The 21,419-nt window shown below is 48.1% G+C and overlaps 1 protein-coding gene and 1 non-coding gene across 5 annotated transcripts in view; both read right to left on the reverse strand.

The window, feature by feature from the left end:
- Window positions 1-5,107: 5,107 nt before the first annotated feature.
- The window catches only part of LOC137645951 (mitochondrial nicotinamide adenine dinucleotide transporter SLC25A51), a 136,795-nt gene continuing 120,483 nt past the window's right edge, over window positions 5,108-21,419 (reverse strand). For all 4 annotated transcript variants that reach the window (XM_068379021.1, XM_068379022.1, XM_068379024.1 and 1 more), the window contains exon 7: window positions 5,108-6,194. In XM_068379021.1, coding sequence (XP_068235122.1) covers window positions 6,021-6,194 — 174 coding nt within the window. In that variant the 3' untranslated portion in view covers window positions 5,108-6,020. The remainder of the gene's footprint in view (window positions 6,195-21,419) is intronic.
- LOC137646152 (5S ribosomal RNA) lies at window positions 13,685-13,803 on the reverse strand. The gene has a single exon (XR_011045411.1). It is a non-coding gene; the product is annotated as a 5S ribosomal RNA (ribosomal RNA).

The following is a 21,419-nucleotide window of genomic DNA, read 5'->3' on the forward strand; positions in this document are numbered from 1 at the left end:
GCGCGGCCTGAATGACCTCTTCTGCTGGCCGAATAGGAAGGCCTGAAGGCTGACTGCGCAGCCGGCGTTCCTCTACGGGAGGACTGCGAAGGTTGCTGCCAAGATGTAGTAGGGGCTTCTCTTCTGGGATGGCTAGGTGAGGCGCGAGGAGGGAGAGAGACGTCGGAGGGTGTCCTATGGGCAGGTCTTCTCGCTGGAGGGGTCTGGGTTCTCCTGCATCCTTTAGCTTCCTAACCCTCTCCACCGTCTCCTCCACCGCCTTGAGGGGGAACACTGAGTCGTCCCACAGTGGAAGGCTCCTCAGGGACCTCGCTTCTCTGTGAGGGAGCCTCCTTATTAGTTTGCTGAGCACAGTGTCCCTCTTCCGCAGTATCCAGTTGGCGGCCTGCGCGATGGATTGGTAGGAGAGGAACTTCAGGGCCTTACCTCCCGAGCTAATCAGCTCTTTCAGCAAGGCCTGATTCTCTGGGATTGCGAGGTCGTGCGAGGATTGGAACCCCACCAGTGTGGAGGCCCACCAATCCAGCCATGATGACACGTGCACTAGATCCTTGGCCAGCTCTTCCATTATGGAAGTTTCCGCAGGGGAGAAACAAACCGGGGCCATGGTAGCCCTCTCCTCTGCCGCTCCTTGTCCCAGGATGGCAACTGCTGGCTCCACCGAACAGGGGCCCGCGCGGTGTCCTTCGGGAAGGTAGAACCGGCTCTGTGTCTTCAGACCCTGGAGAAGTCTAGAGGCGCTCTGGTTCTTGGGAGCTTCCGCGTGATTGGCCACGATCTTGTCAATGTGCGCCATACCCAGCCTAACATCCTTAGCCAGAGGGAGGGCTAGTGAGGGCTTCTGTTGCACAGGCTGAGGCTCGAGAGCCAGACTTCGTCAGTATAGAGGGCTCAGGTTCGTCCAGCCTGTGGTGACGCCTAATGAGGCCCATCACCCTCCTGTAGGCCGAAACTTCTGCCCCGTCCTCTACATTCTCCGTCGGGCGCTCCAGTGCTCGTGACAGAGGACCTCCGACGGGGGGAGCCGCACGGGGAGGAGGCATCTTCCTGGTGTGGTCCAGTCTCCTCGTCTTAGGGAGGCCAAAACTTCCGCTGCCGATCCTTCTGCCCCGTCCTCTACATTCTCCGTCGGGCGCTCCAATGCTCGTGACAGAGGACCTCCGACGGGGGGAGCCGCACGGGGAGGAGGCATCTTCCTGGAGTGGTCCAGTCTCCTCGTCTCAGGGAGTAGGACGGGCATCGCCGCTGGGACGGAGGCCTCCGTCCTGGATTTTTCTCTTCTTCCGGCCCCAGGTGTCTGCGGGCTTGCCCGTTGAGGGAAAGTGTCTCTCTTGTTCCGGACGATGCGTCGTAGATTTTGAGGCCGGGACGCGGCTGCCAGACCGAAGGGTGACTCTCTCCGCTGGGCGGATGGAGTCGGAACCTTTGTGGACTTATGCCTGTCCCTTGGGGCCTGAAGAGACGACTCCCTCCATCGATCATACCTGCTGCTGGAGACAAATCCTACTGGTGAGCGGGACCTAGGGAGCCATCCCGAGGTGCTCAGGACTGCTGAAGCCCCCAGGAGTTGGCTACGGGGGATGGCGACCCGCACCCATTCTTCCTCCAGCGAGTCGCTTCTCCTATACTTCCTCCTGGGGGATCTCAAGCGCCTACTCACGTGGCGGGATCTGGAACGGGAACGTAAGCGAGATCGCCTCCTGCGCGACCTATCTCGCCATCTACTATGGTCCCTCGGGGCTCCGTCTTCCGATGAGTAGGAGTAGGCCTCAACCGAGGAGCCCAAAGACCTGTAGGACCTCGCTGAAGGGCCTGAGTCGTACCTCGTTGCTGGTAGGTCCACATGGTGTTCGGTCGGCGACGAAGGCTCCAGGAAGACGGACGGGAACGTAGCTGAAGGTGCTGGAGGTGAGCGGGGGAGCTCCTCGCTGGGGAACTAGGTCTCAAACTCCTCCTCCATCCTCAGGGGCGATCGGAAGGGCGTCTTCGGAGGCGCCCACGCGAGGGGATCTGACGGCGGCGAGTCCTCCTTCTCAGCGGCACCCTCGGCTGCTGACACACCTGAAAAACCTGCCCACGAGGCGGGAGAAAGAGACTGTAGCAGTTTTACACCACATAGGATCATCCGACGAGACGGGGCCTGCTTTCACCAGGGCTCCGTCCCCCGAACACACTCCTGCCCCTCCCACAGGCCCCCCCACTTTACTGGATTGAAGCCACAATCCCACTGTCAGCTAAATCAGACTCCTGGGGAAGGGCCACAGACCTCTTCACCGCAACAGACTCACCTCGACCCCTACACTGGGTAGGGGTAGACGGCAGAGAGACACTGTCCGACGAAACGCCGGGCGAAGCGAGAGGCGAAGAGACGCTGGGTTTCCTAGGTGAACGTCTAGAGGTCTTCTTCTTGGTGCCGTAGCGCACCCACTGCACCTCGTTCCAGGACTCGCACTCCGGAAACGTGGCTGTAGGGGAACACACACTGCCCCTTCACGAAGAACACAAGGAGTGCGGGTCAAATTCAGGCTTAGAGAGGAAGGCGCCACATGATTTGCCAGCCATAGGGCCAGGGCAACGACGGGGATGCTCCATAACGCACTAGTAAGACACCGCGAGACACAGGAACACAGAGGGGAAAGATAAGGAAGAGCACAAAGGGCCCACTTGGGAACCGCATGAGACAAAGGGTCGCACTGGGTAAGAGATGGCGTCGGGATGTTATCCGGGACGCGATCAGAACCTTACTGGAGATCGAGACCTGAGTAAGCATGCTCTCTGACCTGAGCAAGCATGCTCTCTGACCCCGGGTCGTCTCTGGGCGCATATCACTCCGACAGAGGTTACCCCGCATGGGCGCGTATCACTCCGCCAGAGGTTACCCCGCATAGAAAACGGGAGTAGGGTAAACTACACAAAATTCTGGTCGGTTAGGAGGAGATCCCAGATACTCCTAAGAAAGTAGTTCGAGGTAAGTACTCCGTGTTGGAACAAACACTTATTAATCAATCTCACCAACCATTCAAGTACAGTCACACCCCCTTCCTTCAACATCTCAGCTCTCACACCATCCATACCAGATGCTTTTCCTACTCTCGTTTCATCTAGTACTCTCCTTACTTCCTCTATTGTAATCTCTCTCTCATTCTCATCTCCCATCACCAGCACCTCAACACCTGCAACTGCAATTATATCTGCCTCCCTATTATTCTGAACATTCAGTAAACTTTCAAAATATTCCGCCTACCTTTTCCTTGCCTCCTCTCCTTTCAACAACCTTCTATTTCCAGCTTTCACCGTCTCTTCAATTCTCAAACCAGCTTTCCTTACTCTCTTCACTTTTTCCAAAACTATTACTTATTCTCTTCATATGAACGACCCAATCCCTGACCCCACCTCAGGTCCGCCGTCCTCTTTGCCTTGGTTACCTTGCGCTTTACTCACATTTTTCGAGCTATCTCTTTCATATTTCTCTACACTATTACTCTGCAGCCATTCTTCAAATGCCCTCTTTTTCTCTTCCACTTTTACCTTCACGCCTTCATTCCACCATTCACGGCCTTTCCTCATGCTGCCTTCAACAAACTTCTTGACACACACACCACTTGGAATCCCAACAAAATTGTCTTTTACTAACTTCCACTCCTCTCAATTACCAGTTTCTCTTTCACTCTGCCATATGCCATTTTCAACCTCTCTTGATATTCACTCTTTACCACCGGTATTATTAACTCTTTAACCTCATTAGCTCCCTTTTACGTCCCCCCACTCTTTTGCTACAACAAATTTTTCTTCCTCCAAAAAATGATCAGACATACCGTTAGCCATACCCTTAAACACGTGCATGTCTTTCAATCTTCCAAACATTCTTTTAGTTATCAACACATAATCCATTAATGCCCTTTCTACCACTCTTTCATTTGCCCCTCTTTACCCATGTATACTTGTTTTTATGTTTCTTTTTGAAAAAGCTGAAACTTATCACCATCTCTTGCTTAAACACACACATCTACCAGTCTCTCACCACTCATTTTCTCCTGGTACACCATATTTCCCAATGAATCCTTCTACCTCTCCAGCGCCCACTCTAGCATTCAAGTCACCCACTACATAATTAATTCATTCCAGAACTCATTCCGCTCTTCTTCACTTTTCTTACAACCAGGCCCATACGCACTAACAAAAGCCCAACATTCCCTACCCAACCTAACCCTTACCCACATTAACCTAAATGATATTTCCTTCCATTCCACTACTTTACCTGTCATCCATTCGCTCAGCAATAAAGCCACACCCTCTCTTGCTCTTCCCCTTTCAATCCCAGACACACTACCAGTCACTTCACCAAACATCACTTCATCCTTCCCTTTTATCTTTGTCTCACATGAAGCCAATATATTCATCCTTCTATTCCTGAACATACTTACAATCTCACATCTTTTACTCTCTATCGTACTACATCCACGCATACTTGCTAGTGGTCATATCAAAAGTGAAGCTCTCCGGCTGTGGAGGAGGGCGGAGCTCTTTGCTCCGCACCTTCACCAGCTGGATGACAGCTAATTATCCGAGATTTATCCAGCTTGCACTAAATTAATCTCCCTAATTAAAGGACGAGGTTTATATGCCACGTAGGAACAGTCTCCCTGAAAGAATGGCGAGGGAGTTCTGGGAGAAGTTCGGCATTAAGAATATACCAACTTCATAGTTGATGCCTACAATGAACAATAATCATTGATGAATGCTGATGTAGGATAGACTAAGTGCATCTTCATTCTCATGGGATTATCTATTAGAGGAGTTTCCATTAGGAGTCAGACTATTGTAGAAGGTCAAGTTCATGAGTGTCAACAAAGAGAATGCTGCCCAAATGCTTGAAAATTTAAGCAAGCCACTGATCAACTGTGTTGATGGCTAGTGAGGAGAAACTGGACATTTTGAGGGAAGAGATGGCTAAAACCCTTAGTGTCTTCAAGACATCGTCTAGCTAAACAAAGGAAACTCATTAAAACACGCACAATGATTATAGATCTATGGACATCTATAAATCCTCTCAACAGTAATTAAAGTAAACTCTGTAAAGTACAAACCTTAAGGAGAGTTGGGAGGATAAATTACAGAAATTTATTTGCTTACATCTATTTCAAATTACAATTCTAACAGCATACATAAATAAATGCAACTTTCCATTAGAATAACGAAACAGCAAAAATGTGCTACCACAGTACAATGAAACCTATAACTATGATTTAGATGTTAGCTATATAAAGTCCTCTAATGGTAAATCTTTTATAATCCCTTTCAGTACTTTCATAGAGAAAGCTATATTTTCCAGATATAACCAACCATTAAACTAATTTTTTAGAGAAATTTTAGTTTTTCAGTGACTAGAATGCTATAACAACTTTTAACCCATTAACTCTGGATACACATTTACTACCAACATAAATGGCTTTATTTACAATAAATACGTGTTTGTACATTGCTTTTACGGTGTCAACACATTACTGTATTTACATAAATGTACACACATTTTCCAACAAATTTAATATATCAGTGTTAAAGGACTGTAACAATTTTCATGTTACTTCAAACTGTTTGAAGCTCCTATTGATGAAATATTAAAACCTTTTATGTGATATCACATCACATATACAGCAGTTACACTTTCAAGTTTTTATGACATTAAATAAAGATTCCAGAGCAATTATACACATATCTTCAACTTTTGTCTTTATCTATACAATAAATATGACATGAGCACAGACAAGAAAAAATTTTGTGGATTTAAGGAAATTGATTTACTTTCATCTGGACTCATTTGACAAAGAATTACAGTTTATATTATTAAGTTGATTTCTTTACACACAGTATAAACTTTAATGCAAGTTTTGCTGTTATTCACAATGTTTCAAACAGTGAAACGTAAAGAAAATAAACATATAAAAAATATCAATTTCTTGAAAAGAATGTACACTTTACAATATATTCAGTATAAAAAATATTTACCTAAGTTCTCTGTGCTAGCTATATAGTAATTTTTGTAACATTTCATATGACGCATTAATGATTCCCCACGAGACAAGAGCACGGCTGTAATTGACATGAGCTCCACTGAAAAGACGACTTAAACGACTACCACGGGATCGATACACATGGAAGAAAGTTTCACGCATGGTAATGAAGGGGCCACCCACCTGAAAATTGTAACTGTGCCATTATACCTAGATACACAAGTAAAATTACCTGTATGAATCTGGACTAATGCTACATGAAAAAAAAAAAAAAAAAAAAAACATTTTTAATAAGATATGACAAATTCGGAGATAATTTGTATTTTTCCTAACCATACAAACCTTAGCTATTTACATTGGGTTTACCTTTCGGCGTAGCTGAAATGGCGAGCCATTAGAATTTAACGAGGGTGTATTACCCCCGCGCTAGTTAGCAGGGGGGTAGGGGAGTGGTAGCTAGCTACCCTTCCCCCCCTCACACACCGGTGAACTGCTTCACTTCACTTAGAGGTAGGGCTTGTCTTGGGGGACAGGGCTGGCGGGCAAATATGTGTAAATAGCTAAGGTTTGTATGGTTAGGAAAAATACAAATCATCTCTGAATTTGTCATTTGTTCGGTAACCAAAATACAAACCACGCTATTTACATTGGGTGACTTACCCCATACTGGCTTTGGCTTTACCCGGGGACTCAGAATCCGAGTGAGTCGCACTCGAGAAAACGAGTCCCTGCACCTCACAAGTTCCTTGCTCTGCAAGGAAACGTGTGGCCTACATAAGCTTGTGTGTGAAGGAAGAAGTGTGACCTGTCCTAGGCAGTTGACCTGGAGTTCCCGAAGGAACTCTGGGTTAGGACGTTCCCAATACCACCTCGTCAGGGTATGGGGGACGCGACAGTATTGACTCAATACTCGGAACACAAGGAAGCATGGTTTACCTGCAGAGGTTTGAGGTCAGCTATGCAGAGACCAGGATGCTGCTTCCCAGTAGAGGGGACGATGAAGAAAGAAGTAAGGGCCAGACATACTTCTTTAGTTCATACAGACTACAGTGGTCCCTCGCTAGTTCGCGGTTCAACTTTCGCGGGTTCAGAGCTTCGCGGGTTTCAAAAATATTAAAAAATTAAAAATATAAAAAAATATTAAAAAATTAATAATAATGAAAAATATTAAATTAAAATTAGAAATTACATTATTTTACAAATTTTGAAAACAAAATATTCAATTAGAATTAGTAATTGCATCATTTTACAAAATTTTAAAACAAAAAGAAATGCATGTACAGTATACGCTAAGCATCACGGGCATAAACGCAAGCTGATTGGCCAGCACTCACTGAGAACTCGACTCCCCATTGGCCCATTCACTAGCCCAAGCTTCTCCCGATGCCCATCGCTCCACGCTTTTCTCGTATACGCTTCTCGCCATAGATCGCGGTTAGTTAGTCTTTGTCTCGCGGTGATTTTTTAAGTGTAAAAGTTTTGTGAAGCCCTTCGTGATGCCTCCCAAACACTCTTTATCCCTTGGTGCATCTAGTGAACCGAAGAAAAAGCGAAAGATGTTAACAATTAACGAAAAAGTGAGTTTATTGGACAAGTTGAAAGCGGGAAATAGCTACGCGAGCGTAGCCCGACAATATGGCCTTAATGAATCCACGGTACGGTACATAAAGAAGGAAGAGAAGAACATCCGCTAAACTGCTGCAATATCTTTCACGAAAGATGCCAAAAGGGTTGTAAACCCCCAGAATAAGACCATGGTGCAAATGGAAAATGCACTGGCTATTTGGATCCATGATTGTAGGGAGAAGAAAATCAGCCTGGATACAAACATGATCCGAAGTAAGGCTAAAACTTTGTTTGATGCTATGGTGCCTGAGGGTGGTGACGACGACAACGTTCAAGATGAGGAAGACGACGACGGCGACGAAGATGATCCTTTGCCTGGTACCTCAAGCCAGACTAGCCCACGACGACCACGTACGACTTTCGTTGCCAGCAAGGGCTGGTTTGATAAGTTTAAGAGGCGATTCGGACTTCAGAGTGTGTCGTTGTATGGAGAGGCAGCCTCTGCAGACGAAGCAGCAGCGAGGCATTATGTTGAGGATGTGTTTCCGGAAATAATAGAAGAAAATGGCTATGTCCCGGAGCAAGTCTTTAAATATGGATGAAACAGGCCTCTTCTGGAAGAGGATGCCGTCCCGAACATTTCTTTTCAAGGACGAACTTAAAAAGACAGGTTTTCAAAGCTCATAAGGATCGAGTGACTCTGCTCATGTGTGGCAATGCTGCAGGATTCATGCTGAAGCCCGGCCTTATCTACAAGTCACAGAATCCTCGAGCATTGAAAAACAAGAACAAAGCCTTACTGCCAGTGTACTGGATGGCCAATAAAAAGGCATGGATCACCAAGGCCCTCACACTTGATTGGTTCCTTAACTTTTTCATACCACAGGTAAAGCTTTACCTGGCTGAAAAGGGCCTGCCCTTTAAAGTGGTTCTCTTCATGGACTGTGCAGGAGGTTAAGCAACTAATTTGCATTATGAAGGGGTACAGGTGGAGTTCCTTCCCCCCAACACCACTTCCCTTATACAGCCCATGGATCAGGGGGTTATTAGGGCCTTCAAAGCCCTCTACACTAAGTCAACAATGGAGGGTCTCATCTCCTCCATTGAAGAGACCGACGAGACCTTCAGCATCAAAGCTTATTCGAAGGACTACAACATAGCTACGTGTCTGGCTAATATTCATAATGCCCTAAAGGACATGAAAGAACAGACACTCATCTCCAGCTGGAAGAAATTGTGGCCAAACAAAATCACTCATGACTATGAGGGTTTCACGCCTAACGAAATCCATCACTCTGCCGTTGATAAGGCTGTCAGGCTGGCTCGGTTGGTGCAGACTGAAGGCTTCTCGGATATGACGGCTGATGAAATTAACAATCTCATCGACTGCCACTCAAACCCACTGACAGAGGAGGACCTACAGGAAATGACCAAATCGGCGAGTGAGGAGGAAGACGAGTCTGCTAGTGACGAAGGTGATGAAGCTGAAGAAGGTGGCCTTACATTGCATAATTTACAGGACCTCTTCAATGTTGCCAAAGACCTCCAAAAAAGGGCCAAAGAAATGGATGACAATATGGTAAGAGCCGTCGAATTCAGCAATCGTATTGATGACGTCATGGCTGTTTATAGGCGCATCTTCATCGACAAAAAAAGACAACGTTCACAACTCCCAATAACGATGTTTCTTACGCGCAAAAAACCAGAAGAAGATCCTCCTGCATCCCTTATGCCACCTCCTGCATCCTTATGCCACCTCCTATAGCCACTATGCCTCCTCCTGCATCCATTACGACACCTCCTGCAGCCACTACGCCGCCTCCTGCAGCTTCTCCTGCATCGTCTGCGGCGTCATCCGAGGAGCAGTAAAGCTCTTCATGCCCCTGTGCAGTCATTCATCGTTATCACCTCATCGTACTGCACAGGTCTTTTCATCAACTATGCTTAGAAGAACTTATTGTAAGAGGTAAGTTAAATGTTGTTTTATTGTTTGATTGTTTAACATGAATCTCTCTCTCTCTCTAATCTCTCTCTCTCTCTCTCTCTCTCTCTCTCTCTCTCTAATCTCTCTCTCTCTCTCTCTCTCTAATCTCTCTCTCTCTCTCTCTAATCTCTCTCTCTCTCTCTAATCTCTCTCTCTCTCTAATCTCTCTCTCTCTCTCTCTCTCTCTAATCTCTCTCTCTAATCTCTCTCTCTCTCTAATCTCTCTCTCTCTCTCTAATCTCTCTCTCTCTCTAATCTCTAATCTCTCTCTCTCTCTAATCTCTCTCTCTCTCTAATCTCTCTCTCTCTCTCTAATCTCTAATCTCTCTCTCTCTCTCTCTCTCTCTCTCTCTCTCTCTAATCTCTCTCTCTCTCTCTCTCTCTCTCTCTCTCTCTCTCTCTCTCTCTCTCTCTCTAATCTCTCTCTCTCTAATCTCTCTCTCTCTAATCTCTCTCTCTAATCTCTCTCTCTCTCTCTAATCTCTCTCTCTAATCTCTCTCTCTCTCTCTCTAATCTCTCTCTCTCTCTAATCTCTCTCTCTCTCTAATCTCTCTCTCTCTCTAATCTCTCTCTCTCTCTCTAATCTCTCTCTCTCTCTCTCTCTCTCTAATCTCTCTCTCTCTCTCTCTCTAATCTCTCTCTCTCTCTCTCTCTCTAATCTCTCTCTCTCTCTCTCTCTAATCTCTCTCTCTCTCTCTCTCTAATCTCTCTCTCTCTCTCTCTCTCTCTCTCTAATCTCTCTCTCTCTAATCTCTCTCTAATCTCTCTCTCTCTCTCTCTCTCTCTCTAATCTCTCTCTCTCTCTAATCTCTCTCTCTCTCTAATCTCTCTAATCTCTCTCTCTCTCTCTCTCTCTCTCTCTCTAATCTCTCTCTCTCTAATCTCTCTCTCTAATCTCTCTCTCTCTCTCTCTAATCTCTCTCTCTAATCTCTCTCTCTCTCTAATCTCTCTCTCTCTAATCTCTCTCTCTCTCTAATCTCTCTCTCTCTCTAATCTCTCTCTCTCTCTCTCTCTCTCTCTAATCTCTCTCTCTCTCTCTAATCTCTCTCTCTCTCTCTCTCTCTAATCTCTCTCTCTCTCTCTCTCTCTCTAATCTCTCTCTCTCTCTCTCTCTCTAATCTCTCTCTCTCTCTCTAATCTCTCTCTCTCTCTAATCTCTCTCTCTCTCTCTCTCTAATCTCTCTCTCTCTCTAATCTCTCTCTCTCTCTAATCTCTCTCTCTCTCTAATCTCTCTAATCTCTCTCTCTCTCTAATCTCTCTCTAATCTCTCTCTCTCTCTCTAATCTCTCTCTCTCTCTCTCTCTCTCTAATCTCTCTCTCTCTCTCTCTCTCTCTAATCTCTCTCTCTCTCTCTCTCTCTCTCTCTCTCTCTCTCTCTCTAATCTCTCTCTCTCTCTCTCTCTAATCTCTCTCTCTCTCTAATCTCTCTCTCTCTCTCTCTCTCTCTCTCTCTCTCTCTCTCTCTCTAATCTCTCTCTCTCTCTCTCTCTAATCTCTCTCTCCACCCATTTTCTATATGGTATGGTACAATTTTATTTATGTATTACTGTAATCTTAAACCCCCAGAAATAGAAATTATTAATGGTAATTTGTTGCGCAAAACGACGGACTAATTATGTTAGCTAGTTGTATTGTTTGCTTGTTTTTGAAAGCTGATAACGATAATTGGTTGTTCGCAAGTAAATTGTTCGGTAGAACAGTGTTCTAGACCCTCAATTGTTATTGTAAACAGACAACATATTTTAGTTTTTTTTTTTTTTTTTTTTTGTTATAACATGAATTTCACTCTCTCTCTCTCTCTCTCTCTCTCTCTCTCTCTCTCTCTCTCTCTCTCTCTCTACCCATATTCTATATGGTGTACTGTATACAGGGGGGTATATATACGTTTTTTTAAGCATTTTTGAAGAGACGCCGCTACTTCGCGGATTTTCAGTTTTCGCGGGTGGTCTCGGTCCCCATTAACCGCGATAACCGAGGGACCACTGTAAAACCTGATAACAATGCCCTCAACCTTCTGCTACCTGTCCAAAAAGGAGCCTGAGGTTAGACCAGCTGTTGTGTAGCCACCACAGAGCGATAGAAACGTATCGATACTGCTGTGGGTCACGTCCTGCAGGAAGCTGGCTGCGAAGGTCATTAGACGCTTCCAGACTCCAGCTTGTAGCACCTGCGTCACAGAGTAGTACTACTCGAAGGCGAGGGACGTTGCGATGTATCCGACATCGTGCTGTAGGGCGACGTGACGGGGGAGGGTCTGGATTCAGGTCGAGATGAATGTCCTTGAGTCCGAGCTGAAGAGGTATACTGGTGACTCTCCCGTGTCCTTCCTGTGCTCCCAACCCGGTTGCACGTGAGGACAAACTGCAGCTGTTCCCAAAGATAACCCCTCAATTCCTTTACTGGCAAGGAGGAGAAGGTTTGGGTCATCTAATACAGAATGGTGACTCGAAATCTTGAAGGAGTTGGACCTAAGGGCCGGGACCCCCAAGATTTTGAGTCTAGCCAACAACTCAGGAGCGAACCTGAATGTTGCCTTCCCCTATTCCTTAGAAAGGGCGGAGTCGTACGAGACCAAGAAGATTGCTTACACACTGGCCGAGGCCAGAGTGAGCAGGAGCACCGTCCCCCAAGACGGAATACGATCAGAGGCCTGACGTAATGGTTCTTGAGAAGATCTCTTAAGGGACTAAAAAGTCCGAACCATTTTCCATGGAAGAGGTCTCACTCCGACTGGGGACAGGGACGTTCGCAACTTCGCATGAGCGAAGAAAGGTCCAGCGGGAAGGAAAAAGTCTATACCTTTCAGCCTGAAGGCCAGAGAAAGGCTGAGCGACAGGCTTCACTGCCAAGAGCGGAAAGGAGTTTCCTCCCGCCGAAAAGCAATAAGTCCGTTATTGCTGGAGAAGAGGCCTCAAGGAAAGAGGTATCTCTTCCACGACACCAACCACAGAAGACTCTCCACTTAGCCTGGTAGACCCCTGCGGATGACTATCGCAGGTGACGCGACCTCCGCTCCGCGACTGTAGCGGGTTGTCTCTTCTTGAGAAGGCAGCGTAGTGTCTCCAGGCGTGAAGCCGAAGCGATGCCCCGGCTGCTCGTGAAAGATGTTGTAGTGTGGTTGTTTGAGTAGCCTGCGCCATGGGAGAAGCTCTCCCGGGAGTTCCGTCAGGGGAAGCAGAGGGTCCGGAAACCGTTCCGCGTATAGTCACAGTGGAGCTCTCAGGGCCATCGAAAGGTTGACAGACAATCTGGTCTTGTTGAGACCCATTCTCAACAAACAACAATGGTGGGAAGACGCAGGCGTCAATGTTGTCCCACCATCACCGGAAAGCATCTTGCCAGAGTGTCTTGAGGTCTGAGACTGGGGAGGAAGAACAGCAGAAGCTTGAAGTTCCAGGCTGTCGTGATCAGGTCCCCCAGGCCAGGACTTGCTGGCTACTAAAGGCCAAAGACCCCCAGGTACCCTCTATCTGCGAGGCTCTGCCCAGATAGTCGGAGAGAACATTCCTCTGCCCGGACTGAGCGAGCCGATAGTGGTATAGAGAGGACCTCGGATCATCTCAGTATCTCTACTGCAAGATGCGAAGGTATGAAAATGCGTCCCTTGCTGGTTGGAATACGCCAGTACCATGAAGTCGTCGCGCACGGAGCGACTCGGCAGGAACTGTAGGATCTGTAGAGGGGCCAGACTACGGCCCCTAAGCCTGACTGAATGATGGAGAGGTATCCTTTAGGTCCTGACCATAGGCCTGAACCGGAACATGCCCCCCTCTTTTCTTTGACGAGTCAGAGAACAGCATCAAAATGTGGGGAAAGGACGAGGATATCCACTCCCATCAAGAGGTTCCATAGGTCAACACCCATTACAGGTCTAAACGTTCCGCTGGTCCCATAGGGGCCAGAAAGTCCGGTTAATCGTTACTTTGATACCACCAGAACTTGGGCCGCCCCACAGGGAACGTATCCTGAGGCGACCGTTCGAGACTTTAGAGGGGTCAATGAGGAAAAGAGACCCAGGAAACGTTCCAAGGTATGGCTGAAAGCTCTGCTTGACTGAGAACAGGTACTGCGACTCTCCTCAGCCTTGCCACAGTCAACTGAAGGGAAGGCTCGGAGAAGGAGGCAACAGCGTCTGGCGTCCCCAGGCGGTCACCCATCCAAGTACTGACCAGACCCAACGTTGCTTAACTTCGCTGATCGGACGAGAAGCAGTGTTTCCAACGTGGTAAGGCCGTTGACTCAATATCATGGCTAGATACTACAGATGTTGAGGCAGAAGTAGAGAACGCTCCTGGCAAATTACCATGATCCCTCACTCATGGTAAGGACCCGGAAGCTTGTCCCAGCGTTGAAGAAGGTCGAACCCGAGCCTACCGGAGTTGACCAGACCTCCAAAAGGTGAAGGAGGCGGAAGCCTGCTCCTGAGCGGCCATGAGGAAAGCAGGGAGAGTTCTCTGGGGAAAAACCTGCAATGCCGCGGTGGGATCGCCACACCGCATCTCAAGTCTAGGCTGAATTCCAAGAGCTTCCTGGAAGATGGATGGAATGGAAACTGGAAGTACCCGTCCTTCCGATCCAGGGCCTAAGGAGTCCTGCCGCCTCGTTACCAGTCTGATCGATTCTGCTGTTCCACGCTGGACGAAGTTTGTTCGACAAACTTGATCAGAGCTGAGAGGTAGACGACGGAATTCCCGTCTCAGATGCTTTCCTACGAGAAAGGATGGACTGAAGAAACCGGGGGTGAAGCCGTCGACAACCCTATGGAGGACCTTCTCCTAAGGCATGGATCATTCTGCCCAAACAGGCAAAACTCTTGCCTACCCCATGGCGTAGAGGTTCAGTGACACTGAATTCGCTGACAGAGACGGAGAGATGGTAAGAGCGAGGCGCGATCTCCTTGCTCTGATCACGGAGATCGTGCAGGAATCGGCATCGGGAAGCTGTTATCCGGATGAGTAACCTTAGGCATCCTTCCAGCGTGAGACCTGCAAGGGGGGGTTGCCAATCCTAGAGTTTGTGAACTCTGCCGCTCCCTCTAGGAGCGGGGCGAACATTGGAGTGCGGGCGCGCGGTTGCGCGGGTGAGCGCAGGTGGTCGGGAGACCGATGGCACGTAGGCGGGCGATAGCGCGTTGGCGAGCGATGGCGCGTTTTGGCAACCGCTCACTGCAGTGAGACTGAGCCTCTCTTATTAATAGCCTGAAAAAAAAAAAAACAATAAGGCATTCATAGAGATCGGTAAGGAGGGCTTCTGACTCGGATTCACCACGTAAATTTTTTGGTTCTGTCAATGTAAAATCTAAGTGTTCTCACAGGTCATAGGACTCACTCTATCTTGTTACCAACTACATCTGACAGGTTGGGGATCTCAAAAGATTTCGGCCATGGATGAGAAGGACGCTCATTCTTGGCTAAGAAACCAAGCTGCGAAGAGCATACTGCCTTACCAGTACAGAAGCTGACGTTCTTACTTAAGGCATGAACCTCACTAACTCTTTTTGCAGCAGCAAGACTCACTAAGAAAAGTGTCTTCAGAGTAAGATCTTTAAAAGAAGTTAAGTGCAAAGGTTCAAAATTTCTGAAATCAGAAATTTAAGGACATATCCAGGTTCCAAGCTGGCGTCATTACTCCATGCTTCTTGGAAGTCTCGAAAGACTTGAGAAGGTCTTGAAGGACTTTATTGTTCGAGAGGTCTAGGTTCCTGTGTCTGAACACTGCAGCTAATATGCCCCTGTAACCTTTAATGGTAGAGGCAGAAAAGTTACGTACATTCCTAAGGTGTAGCAGGAATCAGTTAGGTATAGGACGAGGAAAAGGAGGTGACCTTGCACCAATCTCGAAATACCTCTCATATAGACTGGTAGAACCTGATGGTAGAGGATCTCCTTGCTCTGGTAATTGCTCTGGCTGCCTCCTTCGAAAAACCCTCGAGCTCTAGAGAGTCTTTGATAGTCTGAAGGTAGTTAGATGAAGCGTGTGGAGGCTTTGATGGAACCTCCTCATTGAGAAGATCCAACTGCCTTGGCAGGCTTCTTGGAAAGTCCACTATTCACTGATGTACCTCGGTGAACCATTCTCTTGGTCAGAGGGGAGCAACCAACATCTACTTGGTCCCTACGTGAGAGGCGAACTTCTGTAGGACTTTGTAAATGATCTTGAATGGGGGAAATGCTGAAATAGAAAAAAATGGTTTTTATCTAGGAAAACTTAAATAGTTGTGGCTATGAAACAAATAGTAATTTTTTTTATTATTATTAGAAACTTAATTTTGATTATCCCTCCGTGCCTTTTTCCAAAAAAAAAATACTTTTATTCGTTATTATCTTATTTCCAGGTATTGATAGATACATAATCAAGGTATTGACAGCAGCCCCTACACTCAGTAGGGAGTGTAAGGGAGAGAGAATTAGGGTATTGCCTGTTACTAGTGTGTAGTGGTCTGTTTAACTGAAGGTCTGCAATGACTCATGGATACCTTCATCGTCGGACTGATAAGGGCCAACTTGTAAAAGAGATTGGGATGACATGGAATCCTGCTGATTGGAGATCTGAGACTCCTGCTGAAAAAAAAAGGTTTATGGTGACTGAGTTTTCCATATTCATGATATGAGAGAGATGTGGGACAAGAATTAAATTATGGTATGTTAGAGTCCTGCGATCAAGGCATTGAGGTGTTGTATTAAGTAAAGTGCGATATTTTTCATACTTTCCCATCAATGTGATGTCAACACTTCTGAAAGCTTACAGAAACTTTAGTGTAAGAATGAATTGTGTGATGTGATTTAAGTAATGAGGGAAGACAGACCCTGGCCCTCAGCTGTATTTTGGCATGCCATTCTTCAAAGCAGATTTGACGGCAGAACATGACTGGTCAATATTAAGGCCATTGATTATTAACATTGGGGAAGTTTTCAGTAAAGAATTCAGGCATTGAGGGTTCTGCAGTCATGTTTTGTTAGGATTTTAATGTTTTGTAACTGAAGTGGTATATCTTGCATGTAGATAGTATTTTTTCTCTTGCTGGTACAATATGCAAAAGGGATGTTAATTTTGCCTTTGATTATCTTAACTGATATATTAATGTATTCTTAATAGTTTAATTTTCTAATAAATTTTTTTTCCCCTGTTTTATGTATACAGCATTTCATTTCAGAACCTCTCACCACTGTTTCTTTTCCCCAGCCACTTTTTTAAGATCTCTTAAGTACAGTAATTTATCATAATTCTTTCCTCCCACAATGTGTTCCTTTATTAATTATAATATTCCCTTTCACCTAATGTTCTTATACCTTTATTTATAAGCCAGCTAGCCCAATGAAAGGTATGATAAAAAGCAAGATTCTAGCTGGGTCCCCTTGCCCAGTATAAATCAAGGGGTGGTGCCCAGAGATCCGTTCTCTTGACCTGTTACTTAGGTTTCTTTTAGGGGTATTCCACTGTTGTATATTTGTTGTGTAGTGAACGTCGGGGTTGTGGTCGGCATTCGGACAATAGGCAGTTCGGGTGCTACCTCTGGCCACAGTCCGCAAACCACTTGACCCATTCTGCTGAGGCCGTCGGCCAGGACGTTTCTCTTCCCTGGAACGAACCTTGCCGAGATCTTGATCTGTTCCTCTTCGGCCCATTCCAGCAGTCCCATCGTTTCTTTATGTAGGCCACCCCCTTGGCGTTGTCGCACATCAGTGCCACGGTGTTTACCCAGAGCCGATGGACAAACTCTAGGCACGCTCTTCGCACTGCCATCATCTCTAGTACGTTTATATGCAGTTTTTTCTCTTCGTCCGTCCAACTTCCTCTTGCTGTCTTGCCGAGGAGATGGGCACCCCACCCCTCCTTAGATGCGTCCATGAACAGAAGCATCTCCGGAGGGTCAGCTGCGAAGGGCATTCCCTTGAGCCTTGAGGGTGTTCGATCTGTCGAGCCACCACTCTAGGACTAACTTAGTCTCCGGGAACACTGCGACCACCTTGAGGGGGGAGTCTCTCTGGTTCCAGGTTTCCTTCAGGTTCCATTGGACTCCCCTGAGTTTGAGTCACCCCTGGGGGACTAGCTTCTCTGACACGAGGTAGCCTATCAGTCTTTGCCATTCCTTGGCTCTCCTGGGCTGGTCTAACAGGATGGGCCGGAGGGTCTGGTCCAAGTTGTCTAGTCTCTCCGCGGAAGGGAAAGTTCTTGGCAACCGGGAGTCCAGGACCATTCCGAGGTAGGTCATCCTGGTGGAGGGTATCAGTTGGGACTTCTCTAGGTTGATGATGATACCCAGGACGTTGCAGAACCGCAGGAGCTTTGCGCCTTGCTCCCTCAGTACTTCCCCTGAGGCTGAAAGCAACCACCAGTCATCCAGGTACCGAATCAGGCGGATGCCCTGTTCGTGTGCCCAGGCTGAGACTGTTGTGAAGACCCTCGTGAAGACCTGAGGGGCTGTGGACAGACCGAAGCAAGGGGTCTTGAACTGCAATGCTTGGGTACTTCCTGCTGGAGGGGTGAACAGGGATTTGGAAGTATGCGTCCTTGAGGTCTGTGGACATCATGAAGTCCCCCTTCCTTAAGGCCGCTAGGACCGACTTTGGGGTGTCCATCTTGAAGTCGGTCTTGCACACCTACTTGTTGAGGGCTGAGAGGTCTATGACTGGTTTCCAGCCCCCTGTCGCTTTCTCCACCAGGAAGAGTCTGCTGTAGAACCCCGGGCCCAGGTTCTTGACTGGTTCTATCGCCCCTTTCGCCAACATCGCAGAGACCTCCTCTTGTAGGGCCGTCCTTCTCAAGGGGTCCTTGGGTGCCAACCACTCTGCCTGTTGATCTGGCATTAGAGGTGGGCGGTCCGCCAATAAGGGCAACCTGTACCCTTCTTTCAGGACTGCTACGGTCCACGGATCTGCTCCGTGGTCTCTCCATGCTTGCCAAGAACGTTTAAGGCATCCCCCCACCTGAGGCTTCGGCAGGAGTAGGGAGCCTCTCTCCCTATCTCCTTCTAGAGGTGCGGCCTGAACGACGACTTGTGGCTGCCGCATAAAAAGGCATGAAGGTTGACTGTGCTGAAGACGTTCCTCTACGGGAGGGCTGCGAAGACTGAGACCAGGCCGTAGTAGGGGCGTCTCTTGGGTTGACTAGGTGAGGCGTGAGGAGGAAGGAAGGCGTCGGAGGGTGCCCTTCTATGGGTAAGTCTTCTCGCTGGAGGGGGTCTGGGGGGGGAATATTGGAATGGTCCAACTTCAGTGGCTCAGGGCGTAGGACGGACATTGCCGTCGGGACGGAGGCGTCCGTCCTGGACTTATCCCTGCTTAAGGAGGTCCAGGTAGATGCGGGCTTGCTCGTCGAAGGGAGTTGCTTTTCTCGTTCCTGCCGACTCGGCGTTGACTTGGAGGTCGGGACCCGGCTGCCAGACCGAAGGGGCGACTCTTTCCGCTGGGTGGATGGAGTCGGGACCTTCGCGGACTTATGCCTGTCCGCTGGGACCTGAAGAGACGACTCCCTCCGTTGATCGTATCTGCCGCTGGATACGTACCTCACTGGTGAGCGAGCCCTTGAGAGCCAGCTCGAGGAGCCCAGAACTGCTGACATCTCGAGAAGTTTGCTAAGAGAGATGACGACCCATACTTCCCCCGGGGAGCCACTTCTCCTATACTTCCTCCAGGGGGATCAAGAGCGCCTACCCACGTGGCGGGATCTGGAGCGGGAGCGAGAACGAGAGCGTCTCCTACGGGACCTCTCACGGCGTCTTCTATGGTCCCTCGGGGCTACATCTTCCGAGGAGCATGAGTAGGCCTCGACCGAGGAGCCTGACGACTTGCATGTTCTCACAGGCGGGCCCGACTCGTGCCACGTTGTTGGTGGGTCCACGGTCGCTCGATGGGAGAAGAGGGCTGTAGGAAGACAGACGGAAACGTAGCTGAAGGCGCTGGAGGGGAGCGTGGGAGTTCCTCAATGGGGGACCAGGTTTCAAATCCTTCCTCCATCCTCAACGGAGACCTGAAGGGCGTCTTCGGCGGTACCCACGCGAGGGAGTCTTACGGCGGCGAGTCTTCCTTCTCGGCGGAACCCTTGGCTGCGGAAGCACCTGAAAAAGACGCCCACGAGGCGAGAGAAGAGGTAGGCACAGTTTTTCCCCACATAGGATCTACTGAGGAGACGGGCCCTGCTTGCACCCGGGTTCCGTCCCTCCCTCAGGCCCCTTACTTGCCTGGAATGATGCCACAACACCACTATCCCGTAATTCAGACTCCTGGGGAAGGGCCACAGGTCTCTTCCCAACAACTGACTTACCTCATCCCCTACTCTGGGTAGGGGAAGGCGGCAGCAAGGTTCTGTCTGACGATACGCCCGGCGAAGCAAGAGGAGAACAGTCGCTCGGTTTCTTAGGCGATCTCTTAAACGCCTTCTTCTTCTTGGTGCCGTAACACACCCACTGCACCTCGTTCCAGGACTCGCACTCCGGACACGTGGCTGTAGGGGAACAAACACTGCCCCCTACACGAAGAACACAAGGAGTGCGGGTCACTTTCAGGTTTCAACAGGAAAGCACCACACGATTTACCGGCCATAGGCCCAGGACAACGACGGGGATGCTCCATTACACACTAGTAAGGCACCGCGAGACACAGGAACACAAAGGGAAAGGATAAGGGAGAGCACAAAAGTACCATGTGGGAACCGCGTGAAACACAAAGGGGGTCGGGGACACAAAAGGGTCGCACTGGGTAAGGAGAGCGTCGTGATGTTATCGCGACGCGACCAGAGAACTTACTGGGGATCGAAACCTGAGCAAGCATGCTCTCTGACCCGGGGTCGCGTATCACTCCACCAGAGGTGACCCCTCATAGAAAACGCGAGTATGGTAAACTACACAAAACTCTGGTCGGTTGGGAGGAGATCCCAGATACTCCTAAGAAAGTAGTTCGAGGTACGTACTCCATGTTGGAACAAACAATGTTTCAATATCGGCGACATCCTAGGCAGCAGAAGAACACTATTCCTCAGCCTAGGGTCTACCGACACAGAACTAGTCTTCTAGACCGCAGGGGAGAAGGTGGCGGCATCATTCTACCACTCCAGGTGCGGCCTAGGGAGGCTTAGCCTCCTATGCTGGCAGCTGTAGGCCGGCAGGGGAGTGACTACTCACCCTGCTACTCTGCCGCCAGCAGAAAGACTGAATACTCTGAGGTTCTGTTGAAAACTAAAGCCGGGCTCTCGCCGGCAAAGGTAGAAGACAGAAAACCCTAGCCTAGTCAAGCCGGAGTGAACTACTCTATGGCAAGACCAGATAGGGTTGCCCCCTTCGGCGGCACTCAGAAGGAAGGAGGGATTACCCTTAAATCCCCACAGGAGACAAATATCAAATTATATAATTCTAAGAGATGTACTATATCCTGTTGAATCAATAAAACGACTCACGAGGGTAAACGGGGATAATGTCTAAAAGTATACTACAGCGCCTAAGCTAGGTAGCCTAGCGCAAGACGAGATCTCTTTTACCTAAATCGCCGAAACTCTAATGTATACTATTGACAAAAGAAAGAGGAAATTATGCATAAAATATATATCTTTACTAGTATAATTGTGCCTAAATAGCTTTCATAATTTATTAATGCTATTACCACCAGGAAAGTCGTTCTAACTAAATAACACATGCATAAGGAACGACAGTGCCCATGGCGCCTCCGGTGACAGGACTAGCTCCTTAACACAATATATTACTCTAATTTCACTGTGAAGCAGGAGCTAAAAATTATACACTGTAAAGAATAAATACTCAACTTTCCAGTGTTAAAAGAAGCTGGAGATTGCATATTAAATCCTCTCAAAAGCGATCAAAACGTTAGATCAACAGGGAACACCACCGTGCAAAATCGCTACAA

This window comes from Palaemon carinicauda, chromosome 8, assembly GCF_036898095.1.
Source record: "Palaemon carinicauda isolate YSFRI2023 chromosome 8, ASM3689809v2, whole genome shotgun sequence".
In the NCBI taxonomy this organism is placed as follows: domain Eukaryota; kingdom Metazoa; phylum Arthropoda; class Malacostraca; order Decapoda; family Palaemonidae; genus Palaemon; species Palaemon carinicauda.